The sequence below is a fragment of the Eubalaena glacialis genome, chromosome 4, assembly GCF_028564815.1.
Source record: "Eubalaena glacialis isolate mEubGla1 chromosome 4, mEubGla1.1.hap2.+ XY, whole genome shotgun sequence".
Taxonomy (NCBI): domain Eukaryota; kingdom Metazoa; phylum Chordata; class Mammalia; order Artiodactyla; family Balaenidae; genus Eubalaena; species Eubalaena glacialis.
Window position 1 is genome coordinate 91591305 of NC_083719.1, and position 25979 is coordinate 91617283.

The 25979-nt window shown below is 38.4% G+C and overlaps 1 protein-coding gene across 1 annotated transcript in view; it reads left to right on the top strand.

Moving 5' to 3' along the window:
• CAMK4 (calcium/calmodulin dependent protein kinase IV) overlaps positions 1 to 25979 on the top strand; it is a 216827-nt gene that overhangs the window by 181601 nt on the left and 9247 nt on the right. Inside the window, exons 6-8 of the mRNA XM_061189506.1 lie at positions 7942 to 8032; positions 10060 to 10134; positions 24780 to 24855. Coding sequence (XP_061045489.1) covers positions 7942 to 8032; positions 10060 to 10134; positions 24780 to 24855 — 242 coding nt within the window. The remainder of the gene's footprint in view (positions 1 to 7941; positions 8033 to 10059; positions 10135 to 24779; positions 24856 to 25979) is intronic.

Below are 25979 nucleotides of genomic sequence, written 5' to 3' on the forward strand. Positions count from 1 at the left end.
ATGGCAAATGAATAAAAGGTGCAGATTACCATCATTCTTGAATATGTAACTACAAGTTAGTGACTAAAAAGTAGAATAACATACATGTCTATAGGAAAACTTATTTATTGATCATTCAAAAGTATTTATTGAGTGCATGTTTAGTGAAGGCATTGTAGAGGAAACTCGGTATCTGAGGAACCAGGTAAAAATTTCCTTGTCTTCATGGAGTTTTCAGTCTAGTGAGGGAGACATCCTTAACATAAAGCTTGCAAAGAAACAGATATGCTATAAAGAAAAATAGGAAGCATCAATGAGAGTATATATGAGTGTGCACATAAGAGAACATGTTAATTTGGAAGGGCAGGTAGAGCCTCCCTGAGGATTGACATTATAGTTGAGTCCTGAGGATGAGGAGGGCTGGCCTAGTCTGGTGATATTTCTATGATGAAAGAGGGAATAGCAGGAGAGAGGTGGGAAAAAAGGCAGTACTGATGGGGCAATGCCTCTGAGTAGGGAGGGGCCATGGGATAGGATCCAAAGCTGCATCCAGGGATAGTTCTTGAAGAACCACCAAAGATCCAGGAGAATGGAGCACAAGCAAAACAACAGGCTTTGAAATGCAGCTCTTTATCAATGACAGATACTGTATATCACAGAAATTCTTTGTTTTACAATTGGGAAAAACATAGTAAGAATGTTTCAAATCCTAATTGCCACAAACTTTCTTCCTTTTCTAACTTCTAAACATTCTTACCATAAACTATGAACACATATATAGCAATTTCAGTCCTTGTTTTACTTAGACCTGTTTCAAAGGTGAAGAAGACTAATATATAACACATCCTATCTCTCTGTACTTTATATTGCATCTTCTTGGGAAGAGAAGTTGTGGCAAATTAAATGAAAAATGCATACAAAATAAAGCTATTAAAGTGGAAAAAAGAATTTTTAAAAAAGCAGGGAGAGGGAGAAGTAAATAATCCAAATTAGGCTAGTTATTGTAATTGAAACCTCTTTTTCACTGAGTTTTTTGGCAGCCAAGACAGAAGAAGAAAATGTGATGAAATAAAAAGCAAGTATTTTCTGATCAAAGTATCCTTTGATACTTTAGAAAAGAGTAAGTTTTCCAAATCTCAAAGGATTTCTAAATGTAATTTATTTTGTAAGAGACGTGAAACAACAATGGTAGAGTCCTAATAACTACTGTTTATAAAGTAGAATATCTACTACATGCTAAGGGCTTCCATGCCCCATCTCCGATTCTCACTACAGCCTGCAAAGTGGACCTTGCAGATGAGAAAACTGAGATTTAGAGGGTGGGCAAATTGTTTAAGGTTGCACAGGTAATAAATGGTATACTTGGGGTAAATTGCCCCAAAGCAGCTCTCATAATGTTTTTCCTTAATAACCATTTCAAAAACAATACCACAAAACCTTATTATGCTTTATTTCTTATATTAACCCTTGATCAAAACCAAGAGCATAATATTGAAACAGAACTCGGCAAAGATATGCCTTTGGCACCAAAACGTTAAATTTATTATTATAAAATCCTTAAAAAGTTTTTTTTTCCTATCTTGATTAGTCTCCAGATAGAATTATACTTGTCATTTAATGCTTTTTTTTCCTAAAAAGGAGAATGCACTTTGCAAAAATTGAGCCAGTAAATTAGTTGTGCTTCTCTGCCTCTGATGCTTTCTTTTCCTCCTCCTTCTCCTTCTTCTTTTTATTCCACAAAGTTTTAATTAAATTCATACACACCTGGTTGTTTCCTCTTCCAATTTCTTTATTAAAGGTTACCATTAGTCAAGATAACCTTTAGGGGGCTTCCCTGGTGGCGCAGTGGTTGAGAGTCTGCCTGCTAGTGCGGGGCACACGGGTTCGAGCCCTGGTCTGGGAGGATCCCACATGCCGCGGAGCAACTGGGCCCGTGAGCCACAATTACTGAGCCTGCGCGTCTGGAGCCTGTGCTCCGCAACAAAAGAGGCCGCGATAGTGAGAGGCCCGTGCACCGCGATGAGGAGTGGCCCCCATTTGCCACAACTAGAGAAAGCCCTCACACAGAAACGAAGACCCAACACAGCCATAAATTAATTAATTAATTAATTAATTAAAAAAAAAAAAAGATAACCTTTAGTAATTAGCTGCTACAATTGTTGTCAGATTTATTATTTCTCCCTATTAAATTGTTGGATTCATATAGATTTTATAGATCTTTTCCCAAACTGTTGTTTAGGTTTTCAACCTGTTTCCTTGCTTGTCCTCAAATTACTTTAATTATGATTACTTTTAACACTTGGTTTATTCTAGAATATCCAATAATCTCATTTCTTAGTTTTTCTAATCCTTTTGTCTACTTATGTTGAATCCCCATGATTTAAATAATCTGTAGCTAAAATGACAATACTTTGATAAGGTTTATTTCTCTGTGATTAGATATTCCTTAATCAGTTCTATATCATTCATATGATATAAAATGTCTTTACACATTTTCCTATGAGTACACAATTTTGAGGAGCATTTTTCCCCTTCATATCGTTTTCTTCTTCACTTCTCCGTGGGCAGTGATCTCGATGTGTCAAAATAAGATTAGCACTTGATGAGATTAGAAGTATGTATTTTATTTAAAACCTATTTTGAAAATAAGGGGAAGTGTGCCTATTATTCAGCTCTTAAAAACTACTCTTTTTATGTCTTCAGATGCTGTAAGACAAGTTTTCAAAGTATATTCTAGGGATTCCTGGAGGGTCCCTGAGACCCCTTTCAGGGTCTGTGAGGTCAAAACTATTTCATCATAATATGAAAGCATTTCTCCTTACTTATCAAAGTACCGTGGAATTTTCCAGAGTCTACATGATATGTGATTTTACAATAGAGAATGAAGCAGATATGAGAATCCAGCTGTTTTCCATTAAACCAGACATTAAAGAAATTTGTAAAACTTTAAAACAATGGCATAGTACTCTCTAATTTTTTGTCTTAGAAAATAGTTATTTATGTTTTAAAATGTATATGTTAACGTCATGAGTTTAATATTTTATTTTTAAATAAATTAATAAGTGATTTTTAAATTTCTCAGTTTTAACTACTTACACAGTAACTAAATGTTAGGCATAACTCACATAACAAGAGCTCTTTGAGGTTCTTAATATATTTTTTTTAACTTTCTAGAAGTCCTGAGACCAAAAAGTTTGAGAACTGGTGCTCTGGAAGTGTTGCTGCTTCTAATGATTGTTTCTTCTTGGGGAAGACAAAAGATCATATACTCCATGTTTTCCTTCTTCCTGGCTTCCTGACTTGAGATAATGTAAAAGTCAAAAATACTAACTATTGATGAAAGGCAATCAGTGGGTCTAAGCAAAAGTAAAATTGCCATTTTGTCAATAAAATACACTTAAATGCCTCCTCCCATATGTGTACATGACTATATTATGACTTTTAATATCTATTATTTTCTCTAAAACTTTTCTTCTGTTATCTGGTCTAGTTCTCCTTTATGGAGTGCCAAATGGTGTTTTGTTTTTGCTTGTTTTGTCTTGCTTTTTTTAAATTTGGACTTAGAACACATGACCACCATTTCTGTTTAAGAAAGCCAGAACAACATTTAATGAGAATCTTTACATAATTAGTACTTGCTAAAACAACACTTGTCAGTTCATCTCATTTGTTGTTGTTATTATGTTGCTATTTTCAGTGTCATTTTCTTCCCAAAGCAGTGGAGCTTCTAAATTGGGTTAGATTAGGGAGGAAAATCAATATTTTCTATTGATCCCAAACTATGCAATTCTTAGGTATGCTCCAAAGCTATTATATGAGATACATCTTTGCCTTTCAAACGCTGCATATACGAGATATAGTATCTTCCTCCTTAGCGATATGGTGGTTTTTTCCAGGGTATCGTTCGAGGCTGAGTGTGGTCCTCTATCATTCTCTCATATCTCCTCCCAGTCTCTTATTACCTTCCCTCTCTTCCATTATTCTCCCCTCTTCTCCTTTATTTTCCTCTCATCCCCACCCTACAAAATCAAGAAATAAGTATTTCTTGAGCACCTGCTTGGGAATCATGTCATGGGCAAAGGTATGGACTCTGCTGCCAGATGCCCAGGTCTGAATCTTGACAGCACAATCTTTAGTTGTGACATTGTACAGATCTCTTAGCCTCTTTATGCCTCAATTTTCTCACTTCCAGAACAAGAATTATATGATTTACATCACAGACCTGCTGCTAAGATGAAATAAACTAAGAGATCTAAGGTGTTTATAATAGTGCTTGGAATATAGTAAGTGCTTAGGACATGAATGGTATTATTATCTACCTGATAATGATCTAGTATAAAGAGTGAGCTAGACCTGGTAAGACATGAACAAAAGCAACTGTTGTCCTAACACATTAACCCTGTGAATCCATTCTTCTCAATGAATAAAATTTCAGGCCATGCCCATAGTTTTTCTAGTTTTTCTAGTCCCTCTTGGGTAAGGAAAAGACCAAAATTTTATTTTTTACTTTTTTTATTGAAGTATAGTTGATTTACAATGTTGTGTTTCTGCTGTCCAGCAAAGTGATTCAGTTATACATATATATACATTCTTTTTTATATTCTTTTCCATTATTGTTTATCTCAGGATATTGAATATAGTTCCCTGTGCTATACAGTAGGACCTTGTTGTTTATCCATTCTATATGTAATACTTTGTATTTGCTAACCCCAAACTTCCAGTCCATCCCTCCCTGACTCCTGCCTTGGCAACTACAAGTCTGTTCTCTATGTCTGTGAGTCTGTTCCTGTTTCATAGATAAGTTCACTTGTGTCATATTTTAGATTCCACATATAAGTGATATCATATGGTATTTGTCTTTCTCTTTCTGATTTACTTCACTTAGTATGATAATCTCTAGTTGCATCCATGTTGCTGCAAATGGCATTATTGCGTTCTTTTTTATGGCTGAGTAGTATTCCATTGTATATATGTACCACATCTTCTTTATCCATTCCTCTGTCGATGGACCTTTAGGTTGTTTCCATGCCTTGGCTATTGTCAATAGTGCTGCTATGAACATAGGGGTACATGTATCTGTTTGAATTATAGTTTTGTCCAGATACATGCCCAGGAATAGATTGTGGATCATATGGTAATTCTATTTTTAGTTTTTTGAGGAACCTTCCTACTGTTTTCCGTAGTGGCTGTACCAACTTAACATTCCCACCAACAGTGTAGGAGGGTTCCCTTCTCTCCACACTCTCTCCAGCATTTGTTATTTGTAGACTTTTTAATGATGGCCATTCTGACTGGTGTGAGGTGGTCCCTCATTGTAGTTTTGATTTGCATTTCTCTAATAATTAGCGATGTTGAGCATCTTTTCATGAAAAGACCAAAATTTAAGACTCATCCAGTTTTAAACTTCTTCCCTTCCCCACCTTGGGATCTGTAATTTATAAACATAGGGGGTAGGAATTCTTGTTAGTTTCTTCTTTTTTTCTTGCTCTTTTTCAACCAGCTAGATGCTGATTGTGGTCCTTCCAGGGTTGGGATGTGAAGGCGATGATGAAGAGTGGGTTAGGAGATGGAGGGTTAAGACTTGGCCTTACCAAACTGGCACAGTTCTGGGCTGGCACCAGTGATCTCTGGGTGTGGCAGGTTACAAATGCCTGTTGTTCTTTCCCTATGGGACACCATTGATAGCTCTACAGAGACTCATTGCAGGACAGTTCTCTCACTCCAGGTGATCTGAGTGGCCCTTCAGCTGCCTACTGTCACCTCCCTCATGTTCTGCTTTCTGTGATGCTGAGATGAGGTGGCATCATCCCAGCAGGAAACACTCCAGCAAAGGGACCTCTTCTGGGAGACTAGTGTCTGATTCTCTTCTGCACAGTCCACACTGGGCCCATGAGAAATGTGCTTCTTTGTCCAGCTTTTATTTGAGGGCAGCTGAATCTCACTGAGACTGTCTCTCCTCAATCACCTGCTCCAACCATTTTCCAGTTTTTCATGAGTGAGCCAGGTATCAGTCCCTGTTTCCCCAAATCACTAAGTGACACATGTCAAGTGACCTTGAAGCTGTTTATCCCCTCTTACTTGGCTTGAGTAGAAAGAAAGAAGGACTTCCTCCCTTCCCCTATGAGATTGGAAAGGAGAAAAACTACAACACCCTGGCAACTTTTTCTCTTAACCCAACAGAAAGATAGGCAAAGGATTTGAATGGGCAATTTATGAAAAGGAAAACCAGTAAAGGTATGAAAAGAAGCTAGACTATACTAGTAAACAGAGAAAGACAAATTAAACAAAACTTAAGGTATAATTTTTATACTTCAGCTCAGCAAAAGTTAAAAATATAAATTTGGTGAAGATATTAGGAAAACATATACACTTACAATGTTTATGTGAGTAAATACTGATGGAGTCTTTTAGGAAAGTGATTTTGCAGTATATATTAAAATTAAAAGTCTATATACCTTTTGACCCCACCAGACCTGCTTCCAGGTATCTGTCCTAGAGAAACATCAGCAAAAATACTCAAATATCCAAGTACTGAAGGTTTATTAATGCATTATTTGTAATTTTTAAAAACTTGAATGTCCATCAAAATGGGAATAGCAAAATAAAAAGTGATGGACATCAAACAAAAAATGGATGCAAGGATTAAATAAAATAAGCTGTGGTGACATGTGGGAAAGATTTCAAAGACATGTTAAGTGAAAAAAAGAGCAGTGTAAAAACTTTTATTAATGATACATTGATGTAAGAAAATGGAAAAATCAGGGATATTTCTTTGTATACATATACTCATATTTGTAAATGCATAGAAGAAAGTTCACACCATTTCAAACTGATGAATGATTGCTTTTGGAGAGGACCTGAGGCTTCCCCTGGAAGAGAAGCAGGGTCAGCTAGAACTTTAACATTCACAATGAGAGTATGTTACATGTTTAATTACACATGATTTACAAAATAATTTAAAATGTAATAAAATGAATGGAGTTGTTAGAGGTAATTTTTAAGATAATCTTAAGTATAATACTCTATACTGATAGCTGGATATACTAATCCTCAGAAGAGTCTATGAGAGCATTCATTGTCATTAAACAATATTTTTCATATTAAGGGTAGTTCTCTATAATAATTACTCGCATCTAAATGTCTCTTCAAACGATAATTATGAAATCTTTGCTATGGTTGTGAACTTCTAAGATGACACATACAATTATGCTTTTCAGATAATAAATCAGACAAATTTCAACACAGAGCACCTTGACTTTATTATAATAATAATTAGCCAATTTGAGCTGATATGGTAATATGCATATGAGAACTGCAACCAATATTCTCTGAGAAGTAAATATTTTATTTCTGGTAATTGGTTCTATACAATTTAAATCCTATTTCACTTTTAGGAAAATATGTATAAGCTATTCTCAAATGACATATAGTTTAAAACATATTTTCCCTTATGGTGTTTTTTTTTTTTTTTTTAAACAAATTAGATTTTTTTTCTTTTTTTAAAGATCAGATTTATAGAGAGAATGTTTTGCTTATTTCTTTTAAATTTTATTTATTTATGGCTGTGTTGGGTCCTCGTTTCTGCGCGAGGGCCCTCTCCAGTTGCGGCAAGCGGGGGCCACTCCTCATCGCAGTGCGCGGGCCTCTCACTATCGCGGCCTCTCTTGTTGCGGAGCACAGGCTGCAGACGCGCAGGCTCAGTAATTGTGGCTCACGGGCCCAGCCGCTCCGCGGCATGTGGGATCTTCCGGCACCAGGGCTCGAACCCGTGTCCCCCGCATTGGCAGGCGGACCCCCAACCACTGCGCCACCAGGGAAGCCCATGGTGTTTATTTTTAAATCACAGTATGTGTGTTGTTGAATCACATAACTTAGTAAAAATTATTATAATTCTGGAAAGATTAAATGTTGGAACCATAAATATAATTATATGAATGTTACTTAATTATTTTCCCTGTTTAGTACCTACATGAAAATGGGATTGTCCATCGTGATCTCAAACCAGAGAATCTTCTCTATGCAACTCCAGCCCCAGATGCACCACTCAAAATTGGTATGTTTCCTGATGTCTTACGATCCCTTTTCCCAAAGCAGAAGAAATTTATTCCACAGAATTTGTAAATATTGCTCTGTCCAGTTTTGCCTCCATTCAATTTCCTCAAATATTGGTGTCTGTAAAGGAATAATGCATTGTTTTGGAAATCTGTGCTCTTTCCTGGAATATTTACCTGAATTAGTGCGTGGAAGGTGGTGCTTCATTACTGGACACACAAAGGAATCACAGCTCTTGGAAATGACAGGGACTTCAGGAGGTGACCTTGTATTTTGTAGATAAGTTTGTATAGTAGAAAATCACAGATTATATGACACTTCTTATTGCACAAGTTAGTTGGAGCTTAATTTTAGATAATGAAGAACTTTGACACAAAGTGCTTAATACATATCAGTGAATTTGGGCCCTGAATCATTTGTTTATATGAACAGAGATAAATTGAGATCTGTATTTCCCAAAGTACACTCCACAGAACACTGGTCCTCAGCTGAGTGAACCATTCCCCCCTCCCTTTGGTGGGGGGAATGGTTTGTGGTGGTGCTAAGTTTGGTCAAGTAAGTTAGGAAATGCCAACTTACAGTTAAACAAGATTTTTATTTCTGCAGGACTTTTGAGAAAGTTTAAAATGCTAATGTGTAGACTGACATCTAAATTAGTGTCTGTGAGGCTTTTTCCAAACCTTATTTGACTCTGGAAACCTTGGTTTGGTTCTTTTCCCCCAATAAGCACTTTGAAGAACTACAAAGATGATTTGGGAAGTTCTGATCTACCCAAAGAGATCATTAAATCATCATTTTAGAAAAACGTATATTAAATTTTACTTTCCATGTCCCTTACAGAGCAAATCTTTGTTTGCAAAAATAATTATAAAATTTATTTTAGATGAAATCTCCTTAGTAGAATCTGTACTAAATCCTCTAAAGGGCATTGCTCTTTTGGCGCTGTCCTTTATAATGCTAACCTGATGAGTTCACTGCATTTATAAATGTTAACACTTTTGAAAATTAAGTTGTACATATCATGGAAGAGCTCAGACAACATAATGTGCTTTATGAATGCAAGAACCTAAAGAAAAAATACTGAAGTCGTGCTGGGCAGCCAGCTTGTTCTCATAATCACTCCTGAAAGGCAGTGGGCAGCAGGGAGGCTTCCATTTCCTTTAACATCACTTTCAAAGATTTTATCCTTCAAGAAATTTCTTTAAATGGATGGATAGATACTAATTTAGACAGGAGAGCCTTTCTTTCTGAAGGACTTCCTGCTGCTTTTTCTGATAAGGATCAGCACCTCCATGGAAATGTGGATTTATCTTTGAAGTCTAAAATGGCATCAATTCTGTACCTGCCTCTCTTGAAGAATGGCCTTGAACTGTTTCCTTATGTTTCCTGGGTGAGAAGGATGTAGCCCAGCAAATAGATCATAATGGTAGCAACTTTTGTTAATGTTTTATCTAGGTACCATTCTGAGAAATAAATAAGAATTTTTGCACAAAGTTATATGTTCCTCATACAAGAGTAAATTCTTATCCGTCAAATATACTAGAGAACAAAATTATTTATTTTGAAGCAGAATAAACCTTTGATATTTCTGTTCATTTTACTGACATTTACGAAAGTCTAATTTTTTATTTTGATTTCTTCCAGTGGATTAAAAGTTCTGAATTATATCAGTAATTCTATACTGTCCTTTAGAGTTAGTTTCAAATCTCAGAATTAATATTAGACAAACTATATCTGTCACAACTATTATTTCAAGAAGAAATAGCTTATTTACTAAAAGCTAGTAATTATAGAGAAGAGCATAACATGTATTTGGGAGTCATGGGGTATTTTTTTCCAATTTAAAGCAAGGCCTGAATTATTATTTAGTTTTTTAGTTTACTCTCCCAGGTGACTGGCCCCTATCTATATCCACCCCAACGTCAAATACAAACAAATAAATAAGTTTTACTTTGAATAACAAAAAAGTAATCTGTCATATAAAAGCTGAGAAAAGACTCGCTTCATTAAATCTTTTTCCTGTCTCAGCTGATTTTGGACTCTCTAAAATCGTGGAACATCAAGTGCTCATGAAGACAGTATGTGGAACCCCAGGGTACTGCGGTATGTTCTTTAATACTGATATTTTACTTTTATTGTATTCAGTGATCTGATTTTTTTTAACTCCTAGTATCTCTATTTGAAACACAATTTGATGTAAGTCTCCATGAGGAAGGCATATATAAATGACACTCAGACCACCTGTTGCTCTGCATGAGGGGTTCAATGATGTTGATTTTAGGGCACCCCTGTTAAGACAGCAGGGGGAGAGGGGCCCTCAGAAGGAAGGACTGGGTGCTCTGTAACTGCTTTTACGTAGTAGCTACTCTTGGACCCACTCAGGAAGAGAAAGACAGTCACCGGGGAAAGGGGCAGGGAAACAGCATTGTGGTTGGGATTAAAGCCATGAGCCCTTTGTTACTTTACTTATTTGCTTTTACTCAGGAAGGTGTGTGAGGAGAGCGTGTATCATTAATTCCGATGGTGTATAAGACTACAGTGAGATCGGGGTAGCCCCTAGTTCTCATGGATGGCACTGGCCTAGCCTCACTAGGACAACGGCTTTAGGTGGGGTTTCCCCGCTAGAGTACCCCAGAGATGAGATGTGGGACAGTCCTCCCATCCTTTTGCCCAGTCTCCCAGAATGGGCTGAAGGTACCCTGAGTACAGTTCACAATCCAGAGACAGAACAATAGCATTTGATCGAAGCCAGCATGAAGCTTGCCCTTCTTTTCTTGACAGCTATATTAATCTGGCAACAACCTAAAAGCCAATAAAGCTCGCAAAAATTATCAAGAATTTCTAAAGTTTTTCTGACTAATGAATATGTCACAAATTAATTAAAATCTGGATTACAAAGAAAAGAGACAAGACTTCAAGTTACCAGTCATAAGATTAGCTGTCATTTTCTCTTAGGATCATCGTCTTTTTATACAAATCTTCCTTCACTCGCTCATCTCTTCAGCAAAATCACCTGCTGTATTTCAGGCCAGTGCTTGGCACCAGGAAGATGCATTTCTTGCCTCCACCCCCATTCCCAGGGGTTCACAATCTATAGGGGAATAGACATGAAACCAAAAAAGTATCACACCTTAGGAAATACCAGGTTATGCATATGGAAAGGCCTTTATGGAGACACAGGAGAAGGGTGGTATTTGGAGTTATCTGTCTTATTCTTCTATGGCATTTATATTTGTTAGTCACCCCACCTCAGAAATAGACACATAAGAACCACATTACTAACTCATTGTAACAACTTTTGAATTCATAGAAATCAGACTGGAGAGGTGCAGCAAGATAGTCACTGAAGCAAATGTATGATTAAATTCACAGAATTTTAGTGCTGAAAGAAACTTTAATATTCATTTACTAACATTCTCATTTTACTAAGGTCAAAAGAGTATGACTTCCCCAAGATTCCACATCTAGTTATTAGTGGATCAGGGATGAGAATCCAGGTATACAAGGTCCTAAAAACAGATTCATAGAATTCCCTATTCAAAACAGCAACATAGATAAATCAATATAGTTTCCCCTCATAGAAATATTTATCATTTATTGCTTTTAGTTTAAAATGCTCTCTATTTTAATTTTTGAAGCCTCAAAAGTATTACTTGGTCATTGTAAGAAGTGAAAATCCAAACACGTGTAATCAATATTAACAGCCTCATTCATCCTTCCACACCAGTCTCCATGTTTCCATGTTCACATAAACATTTTATAATTTTGATTTTAACTAGTTAGTTTCCCTGGTCTAAAATAATAATATTTTAGATTACTTTCTTGCAGCTGAATTGTTCATAAATCCAGTAATTACACAGAATTGTGTACCTATCTTTCTGTTAAATCATTACATTGTGTCAAATATTCTTCTTCTGTATCTTAAGATCCTTGAGGACAGGAGTAATTTAACAATTAGGAGTAAATTCAGAAAACTAAAAATAACTATGACTTAAACAAGACAGAAGTTAATTTCTCTGATGCTAGAGGTCTAGAGATAGGCAATCCTGATGGGTTCCACAGCTATGGCTCTGCAGGTGTGGTGGATCTCAGTGTCAGGGATTCAGACTTTTTCTGTCTTACTCTACCATTCCTGAGTATGTTTCCTCACAGTCCAAAATGTCTGCTTGAAATCAGTCATTATATCTGCATTCTACACAACCAGAAGGAAAAAAAATCTAAAAAAGAGTGCACATTTTAACTGTTAAACAGGCTTGCTGAAGCCCCACATGTCACTTCCACTTATATCTTATTAGCCAGTACTTAGTTATAGCCTCCACACTGCCAGGGAAACTGGCAATATGTCCCTTGGCTGCACGTGCTGCTGTCCCAAATGAATTCAGGGTTCTGTTACAAAGAATGAATATTGCATTAGACGACTCACTATCTCTGCCACAGGCTTATGAGTAAGATTTTCATTCTCAGAAAAAATTGTGAGGACTTCCCTGGTAGTCCAGTGGTTAAGAATCCGCCTTCCAGTGCAGGGGACGTGCGTTCGATCCCTGGTCTGGGAACTAAGATCCCACAAGCTGCAGGGCGACTAAGCCCGCATGCTCTAGAGCCCACGCGCCACAACTAGAAAGAAGCCCGCGTGCCGCCACTAAGACCTGATGCAGCCAAATAAATTAATACGTAAATAAATATTTTTTTAATGTGGAAACCATTGCAGTATGTTCCTTATAGGCATGCTCTTTTTCATTTTCCTTAGAACTGTTAGCTGACAACCTATCACCCTTCCCTTCTAATGATGCCATGTGAACTTTTCCTTTCTCTAATTCACATGTCCTTATTTGTCCTCATCCTGAATTTCTTTCCTGCCTCCAGATTGCCAACAATATGGAGAAAAATAAGAACCTTGAATTTAGTACTATATGCCAAATGGGGTTGCCTGTTTGTGACCACTAATTGCTGACCAATTGACAGAAGCAGTGAAAGAGGATTGAGAAAAGAATGAGACAACAAATTAAGGATTTCCCACAAGAATAAAGCTGGTGGACAATTTAGTAATCGTTATCTAATACTGAACAATAAGTATTCCAGGGAGGTAGGTAGGTTGGAGAAATTCTCTGAGACTTGAGCAGCCCTGAAATTGAAGGATCAGGGAGAAATTACCCTAGTGATCTCTCAGGGTCCCTGCCGTGACTAAGAGATAGCAGAGTCCTTTCAGTGGCTTTAATAATAGTGATAAGAGGGACTTCCCCAATGATCCAGTGGTAATGAATCCACCTTCCAATGCAGGGGATGCGGGTTCGATCCCTGGTTGGGGAACTAAGATCCCACATGCCGAGGGGCAATTAAGCCCGCGCGCCACAACTATTGAGCCCGTGCACCTCAACTAGAGAGCCTGCATACCACAAACTACAGAGCCCATGCACTCTGGAGCCTGCGCACCACAACTAGAGAGAGAAAACCCGCACACCACAACTAGAGAGAAGCCCGCATGCTGCAACGAAGATGCCGTGTGCAGCCAAACATAAAAATAAATAAATAAATAAATAATAATAATAGTGATAAGAGCAAATCTTTCTTGCAACAGTACAGAATGGTCATTCTATGAATGAATGATTCATTCACTGATAAAATGAACATTGAATGTCTAATAGACTCCATGTTAGTCACTGAGATCATAAGAGTGAACACAGTATAATCTTGCCCTTCAAAGATTTCATAGGCTATAAAAGAAGAAAGACCTGTACACATAAATCAAAATTTGTTGTAATAAGTTATATATTTATCTGAGCCAAAGGCTCAAGCATGCAGAGGGGAGGGAACAATTAATCCTTCTTAGATGGGCCTTTACAGAGGAGGGGTACTAAAGGATTAGTAGGAGTTCAACAAGTGAAGAAGTGGCCACAAGGCATTGTTTGTCAGCAAGCACAGGAAGAGAAAAGTCAGAGGAGTGGTAGCATCTGAAAAGTTCAGGGACTGTTTGTTACTTTGTCACTTTGCATGACTGGAACATAGAGTCTTTGGTACAGAGAATACAGATGGACTTGGAAAAGTAGGATGGACCAAATTTTAAAAGAATCTGTACATTAGGCTAAGGAATTCAGACTTGCTTTGGTAGATAATAGTGATCCAGCAAAGGTTCTTAATCAGGGCAATTATATTTTTAAATCAAATCTGTATTTTATAAATACCTTGATAATGACATTATGACAGATGGATTTGAGAGAGAAAAAAGATCAAAAGAAGACAAATTAGAAAGCTATTGTAAATGCTCTTTCCTGTCACTCCATAAACAGCTTCTCAGTGAATAATGTATTCAGTCTATTCCTAAATCCAATCGTTTATTTTTTTAATATAAAATTATTGTAAAAATACTATTTCAGACTCTTGTCTTTGCCATCTTATAAGACAGGCCCATCTTACAGATAATGCCGTCTCATAATGGAGGCTTATTTTCCATTTGCTATTTTTTTCCCTGCAGATATCCATATCACCCTTGAGGCTATGTAATGGGGAAAAAGGGAATTGAGTGGTTGAACAAGATCAAGATAATCCTTCCACTCTGCTGTAGGTAGAGACTCATCAGGAAGTAGTAATTTGCTATATTATACCAAAAGGAGGAGAAAGCAGCAAGGAAGCTGGGGCAGGGGTGGAGATTGAGAGAGAAAATATAAGTGCTTTGTGGACTCAAGTGCTGAACGTATGTGTGGAATTACTATTATATAGGCCGAGGCAGGCTTAGAAATAAAAAACAAGAAAGTTCAATGTATTTAATTTAAAAAGCAAAGTTCATAGTATATATTAAGAGGGAGGACTTCCCTGTTGGTGCAGTGGTTAGGAATCCACCTGCCAATGCAGGGGACACAGGTTCAAGCCCTGGTCCGGGAAGATCCCATGTGCCATGGAGCAACTAAGCCCATGCGCCACAACTACTGAGCCTGTGCTCTAGAGCCTGCAAGCCACAACTACTGAGCCCGCATGCCACAACTACTGAAGCCCGTGCGCCTAGAGCCCGTGCTCCGAAGCAAGAGAAGCCACCGCAATGAGAAGCCCACGTACTGCAACAACGCAACTAGAGAAAGCCCGTGCGCAGCAACGAAGACCCAGCACAACCAAAAAATAAATAAATAAATAAACTTAAAAAAAATAATAATATATATAAAGAGACATATATTCATACATACTCTTGGTCCAAAGGAAATACACTAGAATATTACCTCCAAGTGGGAGCAAAGGAGAGGGCAGGATTTTAAGGATACACTGAAAGCATTGAAAAAGCTGAGTTAGGGAAAAACAGAAGTCCTAGTAACACCAGGGCACAGGATGTAGGTGACCTAGAGCGGAGGAAAGATGCAGGGTTTTGAATTTTTTTTCATGTAATATAGTAATATTTATATTCATCTGTCTTATAAACAATTAGACCATTTATAGACAAGGCTGAAGCCCTCTTTGAGGATCACCCTCAATTCTAGCCCTTTCTCCCCTCACCGCATATAAGTACTGTCATCAGTTTGCCATGTAGCCTTCTGAGAATATTTAGGTGAGGAGGAAACTGTCCATTTATAGAATGATCTGGAAATGAAACCCAAGAGCAAAACTGGCGAGAATCCCTGTCATGCTGTGGAAAGCATTGCTTTACACAGAGACTTTACATTTAACTTGGAACAGTGACAGAGAGGGGAGGGCTGAGCTTGTTTCCTTGCTTGATGTAAGGACGATTACATCCTAGGTCAATTATCCTTATGTACGCTGCGTCTAGTTTTTTGAATAGAAGGGCTTTTTCAATTACATCTTTGGGGAGAGTGGGTATTTATGTTATACCATCTGTCATTTGTCAGGAAATTAAAAAAGGAAAGTTACCCAATCAGTCTCACTTATAGAACCTTTGCCCCAGGCTATTAATAACAGAGAGTTCTCCTATAAGTGAATCTCAAAAGAAAAAATATCACAGATGCTGTGTGTTTAAGCAAATACTCATTATTTCCTGGGAAATCTGCCCAGTCAAAACTTAACTCCAGGCCAGAAAACTAAAATTTGTGATCCAGATAAATGGAATCAATGACTAGTGCTCTGACATAGTCCATGAGGGGGTCAACATTGAAGAAATTCTCAAAATCTTGTTGTTGGGAAAAGAAACAGGTCTCAAGAAAAAAAAAAAAATCCATTGGGCCATGGCTCCTGATAAATGTGCTACAATGTAACTATGCAATATTACTTCCTAAATATCTTAACTGGTTCAGATATTTGAGGCTTGAAGTCTGTGGGTGTTCAGACCTACCCATGCCCATCACAGAAAAGAAATACAAGCTGTTAGAGTAAAAAAGAAACCACTGTGGAAGTGGTTAGATAAAAGAATATTTCTGTCTAATGCCAAGTATCTAATTTATTCATAGGCTTAGTTAATTAAACTATATGTGTTCATATTTTATATTCCTACTGGTTTGTTTATCCAAATTCTATTTTCAGGGTCCAGAAGCTATTAAGAATTTATTTCCTCTTGGCATTTGCCAGGTCTCATTATTATAGGAATAATCCTTCCTTGTTACCACATTGCTGTGTTCTAAAGAAATAACCTATTATATTCACTCTATGAAAATTACAATTTTTCAACAGTCTATACAGTCAGAAGAGATTTCTATCTACATGCATACACATTACCATGAAAAATATTGGAAAATTTAAATGAGATAAAAGAAGTAAATTTAATAGTCTAAAATACAAGCTTTCAGAATAGTTTCATGTTTTCGTTCCTTTCTAGAACACTAAATAGTTAAGGTGAAATAATGAGTATCCAATTACATTGATAATCTAATCAAGTAGGGGATTATCTCACCTGAGAACTAATGAAATACCCACAATGATGCCTATCTTTTTGCAATGAACTTTAAAAAAAAAAAACAAACACTAGAAGAAATAAACATAGAGTAAAATGTCATCTGCACTGTGTGTAAGTTTCTCCTTGACAGGCTGGTGTGCGTACACTAGGGTTCCCATGGGGCTTGTTGACAATAGGAAGGGAGTAGGGAAGGCTCGAGGAAGAAAGCAAAGAACAATAAGCAGGTTGGTCCCAGATCCATCTCCCCTTCCTGAACACAGCCCTTCGTTTTCCCTGAGATATGCTGTGTCCCCAAGCCATCATAGGATTGTCCCCGGCATGCTAGCAGTGCCTGATCCAAATGAACAAGTGCCAGGTAAAGGAAAAAGTGGGACTGGGAACAGACACAGGAGTGATGAGGAAAGGTTGTAGCTCATCTTGTTCTTGACCTTGCGAAGGACAGGGACTCTGCAGGTTGAGTGCAGGCTTATTTTAAGCTGTCTTGGAAATTTTAAACTTAGAGGAAAATGAGTCTCTTGGGGCCTTTGTATTGGTCTGATACTGACCTAAACAAAGGGTATTCTGTGGAACTTTATTCTTTTTTCGTTTAATAAATATTTATTAAACTCCTATTATGCACCAGGCACTGTTCTAGGTGCTAGAGATATAGCAGTGAAAAAATTTCTTCTTTAAGGAAGGTACATTTTAGCGGGAGAAGACAAATAATAAACAAAGTAAATGTGTAAATTATATAAAAAGAGGTTATAATTTCTATGGAAGAATATAGAGTTGGGAAAGGGGATAGGAAGTGCTGGGAGCCTGAGTTAATATGTAAACAGGTGTGATCAGTGAAGGCTTCACATGAGAAGGGAACATAAGAGCAAAGACTTGAAAGAGGTAAGGGAGAGAGCAAGCAACATGGATATCTAGGGAAAGAACATTCCAGGTAGAGGGGACAGAGCACACCGACCCTGAGGCAAGAAATAGTAGGCGGGAAAGAGTAGGTCAGAGAAGGGATCAGAGAGCTCCAGCTGGAAAGATAGAGCTAACGTTCACTGAGATGAGGAAGACTTCTGGAGCAACAGGTTTGGGGCTTGTTGATTTTGAGATGCCTGTTAGACATCCAAGTGGAGGTGACATGTGGGCAGAGGGGTGTATATGTCTGAAATTCCGGAGCAAGGGCATGGCTGTTGGTATAAATGTGGGCGTTATCAACATATACATGCTATTTAAAGTCATGAGACTATCTAGCATCACCAAAGCAGAAAAGGAAATGACCCTGACTGATCCCTGGGCAACATCACCATTAGGAGGCCAGAGAGAAGAGAAGAAACCACATTATCATTGAGACTGTCAAATAGTAGAAGCTCCACAGGACAGAATTAGAAATCTTGAATAGATGTTGTAAGGCACAGATTTGAGGCTCAATACACACAAAACAATGTTCTAACATCTAAAGCTGTCAGCAATATAAGGGGCTAATATAAGGGGCTGCCTCCCTAACTTGGGAAATGGTCACAAAAGCTGATTGACTCATCTCTCAGGATTTAGGGTTATCGACAAGGAGAGGGGAGGAAGAGTCCTACAAATTTCTTCATCACCCAAATGGTATTAAATAATATTACCACAAAATCTGTGTATACATTCTATATGTATAAACTAAGTTGAGGACAACCACTCAGTTAAATCAAAGTTAACCAAGTATATTTTGGCCTGAGATGGCTGATAAAATTGAGTCTAAAGAGATTGTCACCAACATCATCCCCTCACTTCTCTTGCTCCTTTTAGTTTAGAGGCAATCTTTTAATGTACTGTTAATCCTTAACTTCTGGGTCTCAATATCACAAATCATTTTCTGTGCCCACTTCCTTATAATTGTAAGAGACTACTTCAAGAACAGAACCAACTGTGCTGGAGAGTTCACATGCCGTGAGGATTCAGCTCTATTATTACATATGTGAGGGTGGAATGATGGGAGGAAAAGAGGTCAAAAGGGAGAGGTGATTGATGGCAAGTGGGTAGAAGACTTGCTTAAAACGTATTATTTGGGCCCTGAACACCCACAAAATGTTCCATTTTAGAATGTTTGCTACAGAAAGGATATGCATAAAATAAACATTAAAAGTTTCAAAAGAATTATTATTGATAATTATCAGTAAGATGTATAGCGTCTTTGGAGAAAAACACAGTATTTGCCATACTTAACACATGAGACAGAGTTTGAATGCTAAGTCCATTACTTTATATCTGCATCTTCATATAAAAAAGAGATTCTTACATAATGTTAATATTAGGATGAGTTGGGTTAATTTATTTATATGGTTTATTTATTTATACTCTACCTTATCCCACAAAAATGGAAAGGCAGCTTTTCAACAGTTAACACTCCTTTGCTGTCCCTCAGCCAGCATCCATCACAGCTTTAAAGTGACCAGGAGACTTGGTATGATTAAGGTTTGGAACAAATAGTGATTACTCCAAGATGGGAGAGCTCAATGGAGTCATAGAAAAGTGAATTTCATAGAAATGAAACTTTCACAGGGTAATTAAAATAAGTCACGTTTCTTTTTTTTCCTCTTCTGAAAGCACTAGGTGTTCTCAAATATTTGATTTTCTCTTCAGGGTATTATTAAAAAAATAAAAAAGTAAAGTGAGAAAAATAAACAGGCTCTTTCTTCACCCATTTATAAGATTTATACAAAGAGAAATGTCATACAATTCATGTGGCAAGGAAGACTTTTTTAACAGCTAAAATGAAAAACAACAAGTGAGAGTTGGATTGCCTGATATTCGCTGTGTAAAATATCAAGAGCCAAGGAAAATAGAAAAGGTGCATTGGAACATAAAGAGCCTATCACTTGTGTTTCAAAACATCCTTCAAACTTTTTTCTTGCTCTACACGAACAAGTTATAAATAACTAAAGTGACAGGGGCTTCAAATGCCTCCTCTGTCGTTCTCAAGCTTCCACAGCATGGCATGCAAGAATTGATGGTATTCTGAGATTCATTGTAGTAAAGTGACAAGGCTGCTCCTAGCCAGAGGCAACCCCCTCTGGAAGCATCTCAACTGTATCACAGTCTGATCCATTCTATACCTTTGTTATAACATGTAGCACTGGGACATCGCCTGTCTTCTCTGTTGTCAAAGCAAAAATTGCACTTGACAATGTTAAAAAGGTTGTGCCCCATTCTTGTCAAATGTATGTGACACTGTCACAGAGGACCACACATGGTACAGATGCTAAGAAAAGCACAAGTTTGGAGTCTGCCCGGCTGTGGGCACTTGCTGCCACCTATAGGACGCTACCCTGAAGGCATTCTCCTCCTGGTTCCTAGGCCAAGTTAGGAACCGGGAAGAAGCAGAGAATTTCCAAACACTGCTCTTCTGCTTCTGGCAGATAAATCCCTCTCCCTCCTCCTTCCAAACTGCTCACTCCCCAGAGGCAAAGCTTAGAGAGACTTCTAGACGCTGTGCTAAAGATGCCATGGATTTTTGTGGCCCCAAGAAAACTATGAATTCAAGATAAGCCTCTACAGTGAAAGCTCCACAGTGTTTTTCCCTTAGCTGTGGCGGGCGGGGGAGTAGTTTTGTAAAGTCAGATTCAGGCTTTAAGATGAAAATAGATTTTTTTTTCCATTTTGCAATTGAGGTAGAGTTGAGTGACAATATTATATTAGTTTCAGGTGTACAAAATAGTGATTCAAAATTTTTACAGATTATACTCCATTTATAGTTATTATAAAATATTGGCTATATTTCCCATATGTTTTGAATGGTTAAAATGAAAATGTAGGAGAGAATTTAAAAACAAACGAACAAAAAAAAACCCCTGACCTAGTGGAATCTGCAGTCTGGCCTGGACCTGCCTCCCAGGCGCTGGATGCACCTGGGCCTCGCACACCGGCTACGCTCCACCCACACTGACTGCTCCGGTTCCCTAAGGGCCCCTTGCTCCTTCCTGCCGCGAGGTCTGTTTACGTGTGGTTTCTCCATCAGAACCCTCTTCTGTCTCTTTCAACCACTACCTCTCCCCCTTTGCCTAGTTAACTTCTCTAGATCTTTTACATCTGTTTAAACTTTGCTTTCTCTGATCACATTTCTCCATCTTTCTGACCAGGTCAGCCCTCTATTAGAGCCACTCTCTCTCCAAGCACTTCTGGTTACCACTTTACAAAACGTATGGTTTTTTTTCTTCTTCTTCTTTTTTTTTTTTTAAAGGATACTTTAAAAAAAAAATTATGTATTTAGTTATTTGGCTGTGCCAGGTCTTAGTTGCGGCACGCGGGCATCTTCATTGCAGCTTGCGGGATCTAGTTCCCTGACCAGGGGTGGAACCCCGGCCCCCTGCATTGGGAGCATGGAGTCTTAACCACTAGACCACCAGGGAAGTCCCTGTATGGTTTTCGTGATCAGCATCTACCTCCCCCACCAAACTGTAAGCTCCGTGATGATGGAGACTTGTTCTCTGTAACTCCCCATTATTCCCCAGCACCACCCAACAGTATCTGTCATACAGCATGTGCTTAACAAATAGTTCATGATTTATTAATTTATTAAATTTATTATAAATTAAATTATTAAATGATTGAGTGAATGAACCTGTTGATTTCATTCACCTTAGTCTCCCTTGGATTTGTCTCAAAACAGTTAACAGTAGTTTGAAAAAGTCTTCCGATAACAAATGCCACTCTGTAGTTTTAACTCCATAGGTAGGAAGGGATCATAAAGCTCATCTAGGGCATTGACAAAATGAAGTGACCTAAATTATCCCTCTATTCTTCTCCTAGGACTTTAGGAAAAGAGGGAAAACCTAGCACCAATCAATGTGTCACAGGCTATACCTGATACTTCCTATTTTAGAACCAATTTCAGTTACAGTGATTTTATTTAATAAAACGTAATTCATTCCAATCTTTATATGTACCTTCAATTGCTAGATATTGGAGTGTGAAGTGTCCTGGGAGTTCTGTAGCATTTAGTGTTTAATGAGCAATAACATAATTGATAAGATAACTTTAGGAAGTGGCAGAAAACTTGGATCTACTTAGAAGAGAGCCAGGAAAATCAATAACTGACTATTGACTATTTCTGAAAAGATGATTCTAAATCACTTAAAATACATTTTTAAAAACTGTATTACACCTTGAAATGTTTTATCCCCCCATTTTGCATTTGTTTGTTTGTTTTGGCAATGAGGGAAGAAAATATATGAAGGACATCCAGAAGTGCTTATAGCATTAATAGGTGCACTAGTTGATGCCTTTTCTTGAACTGAATTGGAAGTAGTCAACTATTTCTCACTCTAAGAAAATCACAAATCTGTAGAATTACCTTCAAGGACATTTGATACCTAGGAGACTTGAAGCGCTGGCGTGCCAGCATCTGAAATGTATTCTAGAAAAGCTTTTGGCTCTTGGAAAGGGTTCAGATAGATTACAAGGGTGTGTTCTGCTGGTTCTGAAGTCAAGGTCATATTAACTAATGAGTGAAAATATTTAAAGGTTACTGTGAATTGGTATCTAATTGTGTCTAGGAATTTAGGTGTGTTTCACCCAAATTTTATATTAGGATTAGTAAATACTCAATAGGCTAAATTCATTTAAAAAATTCTTTTTAAGAGGAATTTATTATGGAGGGCAAAAACGTTCTATATTCCTTTCGTCTCAGTTAACCTCACTATGGAAAGTCTAGCTTTTCACACCACCAGTTTACTCACATTGCAGCATAAGGTCTTACAAGGAAATAAATTGCCTTTGGAGAGTAAGGTTGCACCCAGTGCTGTGAAGGGAGATCAGATATTGCCATATCAGTAAGAAACCCAGACGCCCTCTAAAGTGGATTCAGAAAGGCTTTTGTTCCGTAGTAGTCACTTCGTTTGGGGCCCTTGGCCTGGGAGCTATGGAGGATGGCCAGAGAGAGCACCTGACCTTCGAGACAGCGTGCTGACCTCTGCACACACAGGATGGGAGGTTTGATTTCACTGGAGCTGACAGGATAGGTGCCTGCAGGGCAGCAGACACAGTAGGCCCTCCAGTGGGAGGGATGGGATTTCAGCAGGTTCTGTAGCAGGAGTGCTTGTCCTCTCTTCTTGCTTAAACTCTAATAACTATCCCTTTACGTACATCACAGTGACTAAAACTCAAAGTAAACTTGGAAATTAGCTAGTTCAATTCATTTACCACAGGTAAAAACCAAGACCCAGGAAATATAAGACTGTCCCCAACATATCTCTGTGTTTATGTTGAAATGTCAGTATGAGACTTGATAACGCTTCACGGATGTGGAGACCTGGAGTGGGGAAGGGCACATGGTACTAACTGTGCATGCCAAATAAGCATGTGTTCAGCTCCCTGACAGTAGCAGCCCTTCTGAAAATGGCAGCCGAACCTCAGTTCCCTTTGCACTATGATGAGCAAAGCATTTTCGAGTGGGAGTTCAGTGCGGGGGCTGCTGCGGCCCAAAGGAACTGTCTGTGGGTACAGATGGCTCTGGAAACGGAAGCCAGCCTGACAGAGAGAATGGTGTTGGCTTTGAGCGTGCATTTTTCTTAATTATGTTAATTAAATCTTAAAAGGAAAATTTTCTAGGAATAATTTGCTCATAGATGAGAAAAACTTCTTGGCCCCAGATCCAGTTCCTCAAAGGGTGCATCTTGCTGAATTGCTGCTCAGAGGGCTAGAATGCACACAATCATTACACAGGCTCTTCATCTCCTATATTTTATGTAACACAGTTTCTACATAAAATATGAAGAGAATATTCTGGTTGGAAAAGGATGGAGAGAAGGGGATAGAATGGGAAGACGTCAGTGGAAAATCTGCTGTGTTCCTTCCTGTAAATTAGATTCAGAGTCCCATGAGAACAGCTTCCTTTAGGAGCTCACTTTGACAATCTCCACCAATATTGACATTCCCAGGCTGCATGGACAAGGGATCCTGCTCTCCTGCCCCACTGAGGGAAGGAGGAGTGTGGTGCCCCTGTCCCCAAGGCCTCCCTCAAGGAGCCCTCAGCATTCATCAATCAGCTCCTTCCTCAGGGGCCCTGCTGACACCTACAGACAGCACTTTTGTTCAAAATAGAAAGGGGCTACTCTGGGCTCTAAACCTGAGCCCTATTTCTACGTAGAGGGTAGAGCTCTCACTTCTTTTCTTCCTTTGTTAGTTAGGCAAACAAACAACACCTCCAATCCTCAGTGCAAACAGTTAGACCCAGTTAACTCTCCATTTTCACAGCTCTAAGGTAATAAAATCATGGAAGATCTCACTATTCTATACTACCGGGCCGTTTAATGGCTGAGAAGACCTTCCATTTTCACAATGGTGGGCAGGGCTGATAGGAGCAGCCTCCTTGCGCACAGGGAAGCCCCCTTTCTCAGTCCATAATCCCAAACTGACTGGGGACAGCTGCTCTCTGAGGACCTATGTGTAGTTCTCAGCACCGAGACATGTGCCAGGGCCCCTCCTAGCTCCTGTTCCAACCTTCCAGTACTAGAGACTTTCCAGTCCTCTCACTGTCTGCCCTGCTCCCTGCCCTGCACGTTGTCAAATACACACACACTCATGGACACCCCAGGCCGCAGGCGGCATGATTGTGCCTTTTTCCCCTTACTATGCTAAACTTTCATTTCTTTTCTATGTACACAGCTCCCTTTGTAGCAGAAATATAGCTCTATCTGATTTGAGCAGTATCATGATGTTCTGATGTAGAATATTAAAGTTAATAACTTTATTTTTATGCACCCCAAACACAGAGAGACTATAATGTCTCCCACTAAAATAGACATAAGAATTTGTAGACTCATACTTTGGTTTGGGGAGAGAAGATTGATTATAAAACTGTTCCGAAGTTTCTGTTGACAAATTCATTTCTTCCCTATTGCTTGTTATTAAAATGTGAATATTGAATTTAAACTGTAATTTAATACAGTTTTCACTCTTTCTGCAGCACCTGAAATTCTTAGAGGCTGTGCCTATGGACCTGAGGTGGACATGTGGTCTGTAGGAATAATCACCTACATCTTGTAAGTGAAGAAAAGCAATCTCTAAGCATACTGTTTGCCTTTGCTGTAATATTTTCTAGTTACTCATAGTCCTCATAAAAAACAAGATTCCTTTTTGACTTTTTGTGGTTTTCTATGACATACTAAGTGTAGTTACTGATGAAATTTTCGGAAAATGAGCATTGCTTTTTATTTTGTAATTTTCTTGGGGCCAGAACTTCTGTCTAGGGCTTTGCTGTGTCTCATTCTGCTATGCAGTGTATAGCAGATTTGGGGAACAATTCATTGTTTGATGATAGTAATGAGCATGAAACAAATCCACCTATTAAACTTGCACTTATTTTATTTATGTGCATCTCGTCCAAATGATTAGAGTATTATTCCTTTTTAAGGGACAAATGGCTGTTTAATCTCTGAAGCAATCCCAAACTGGTACGTTTCTTATCAGGAATGTTTTAAATGCATTTGGGCTATCAGTTTTGGTTCCTATATCTGTTAAGTTCTCAAGGACCTTTAGTTTAATACCCTAAACTCAGAGAAACCTGTTCTCTGGTAGAAAAAAAAAAGGGGGCTAAATCTCTCACCCTCTGGTATCCCCAACTCCATTCCTGAGCTCCTGTCCACTAATAAACATGGGGCTTCAGTTTGCCAAAGAGATGATGGAATTGCAGACAAATACAAGGGAAATAATCAAGAACAATGGAAGAGTATCTGGGGAGGAAGGCTGTTGTAGAACAACTACAAAAGCAAGATATCAGTGAGTTCCAAAGTTTAATTCAAACCAAGTAGACTTGGTTTTCAATTAGAGGATACTGCAGAGTTAATTGTTGGAACCGGTAATATTCAAATCTGTAAAGAGATTTTGAAGGGTGTGGAAGAAAGCAAATTAGCTCAGGCCGCTATAACAAAATACCATAGACTCGGTGGCTTAAACAACAGAAATGTAGTTCTGTAGTTCTGGAGGTTGAAAGCCTGAGGTCAGGGTGCCAGTAGGTCAGGTTCTGGTGAGAGCTGTCTTCTGGCTTGCAGACAGCTGCCTTTTCACTGTATCCTCACAAGGCAGAAAGAGGAAGCAAGCTCTCTGGTGTCTCTTCTTATAAGGGCACTGATTCCATCATGAGGTCCTACCCTCATGACCTCATCTA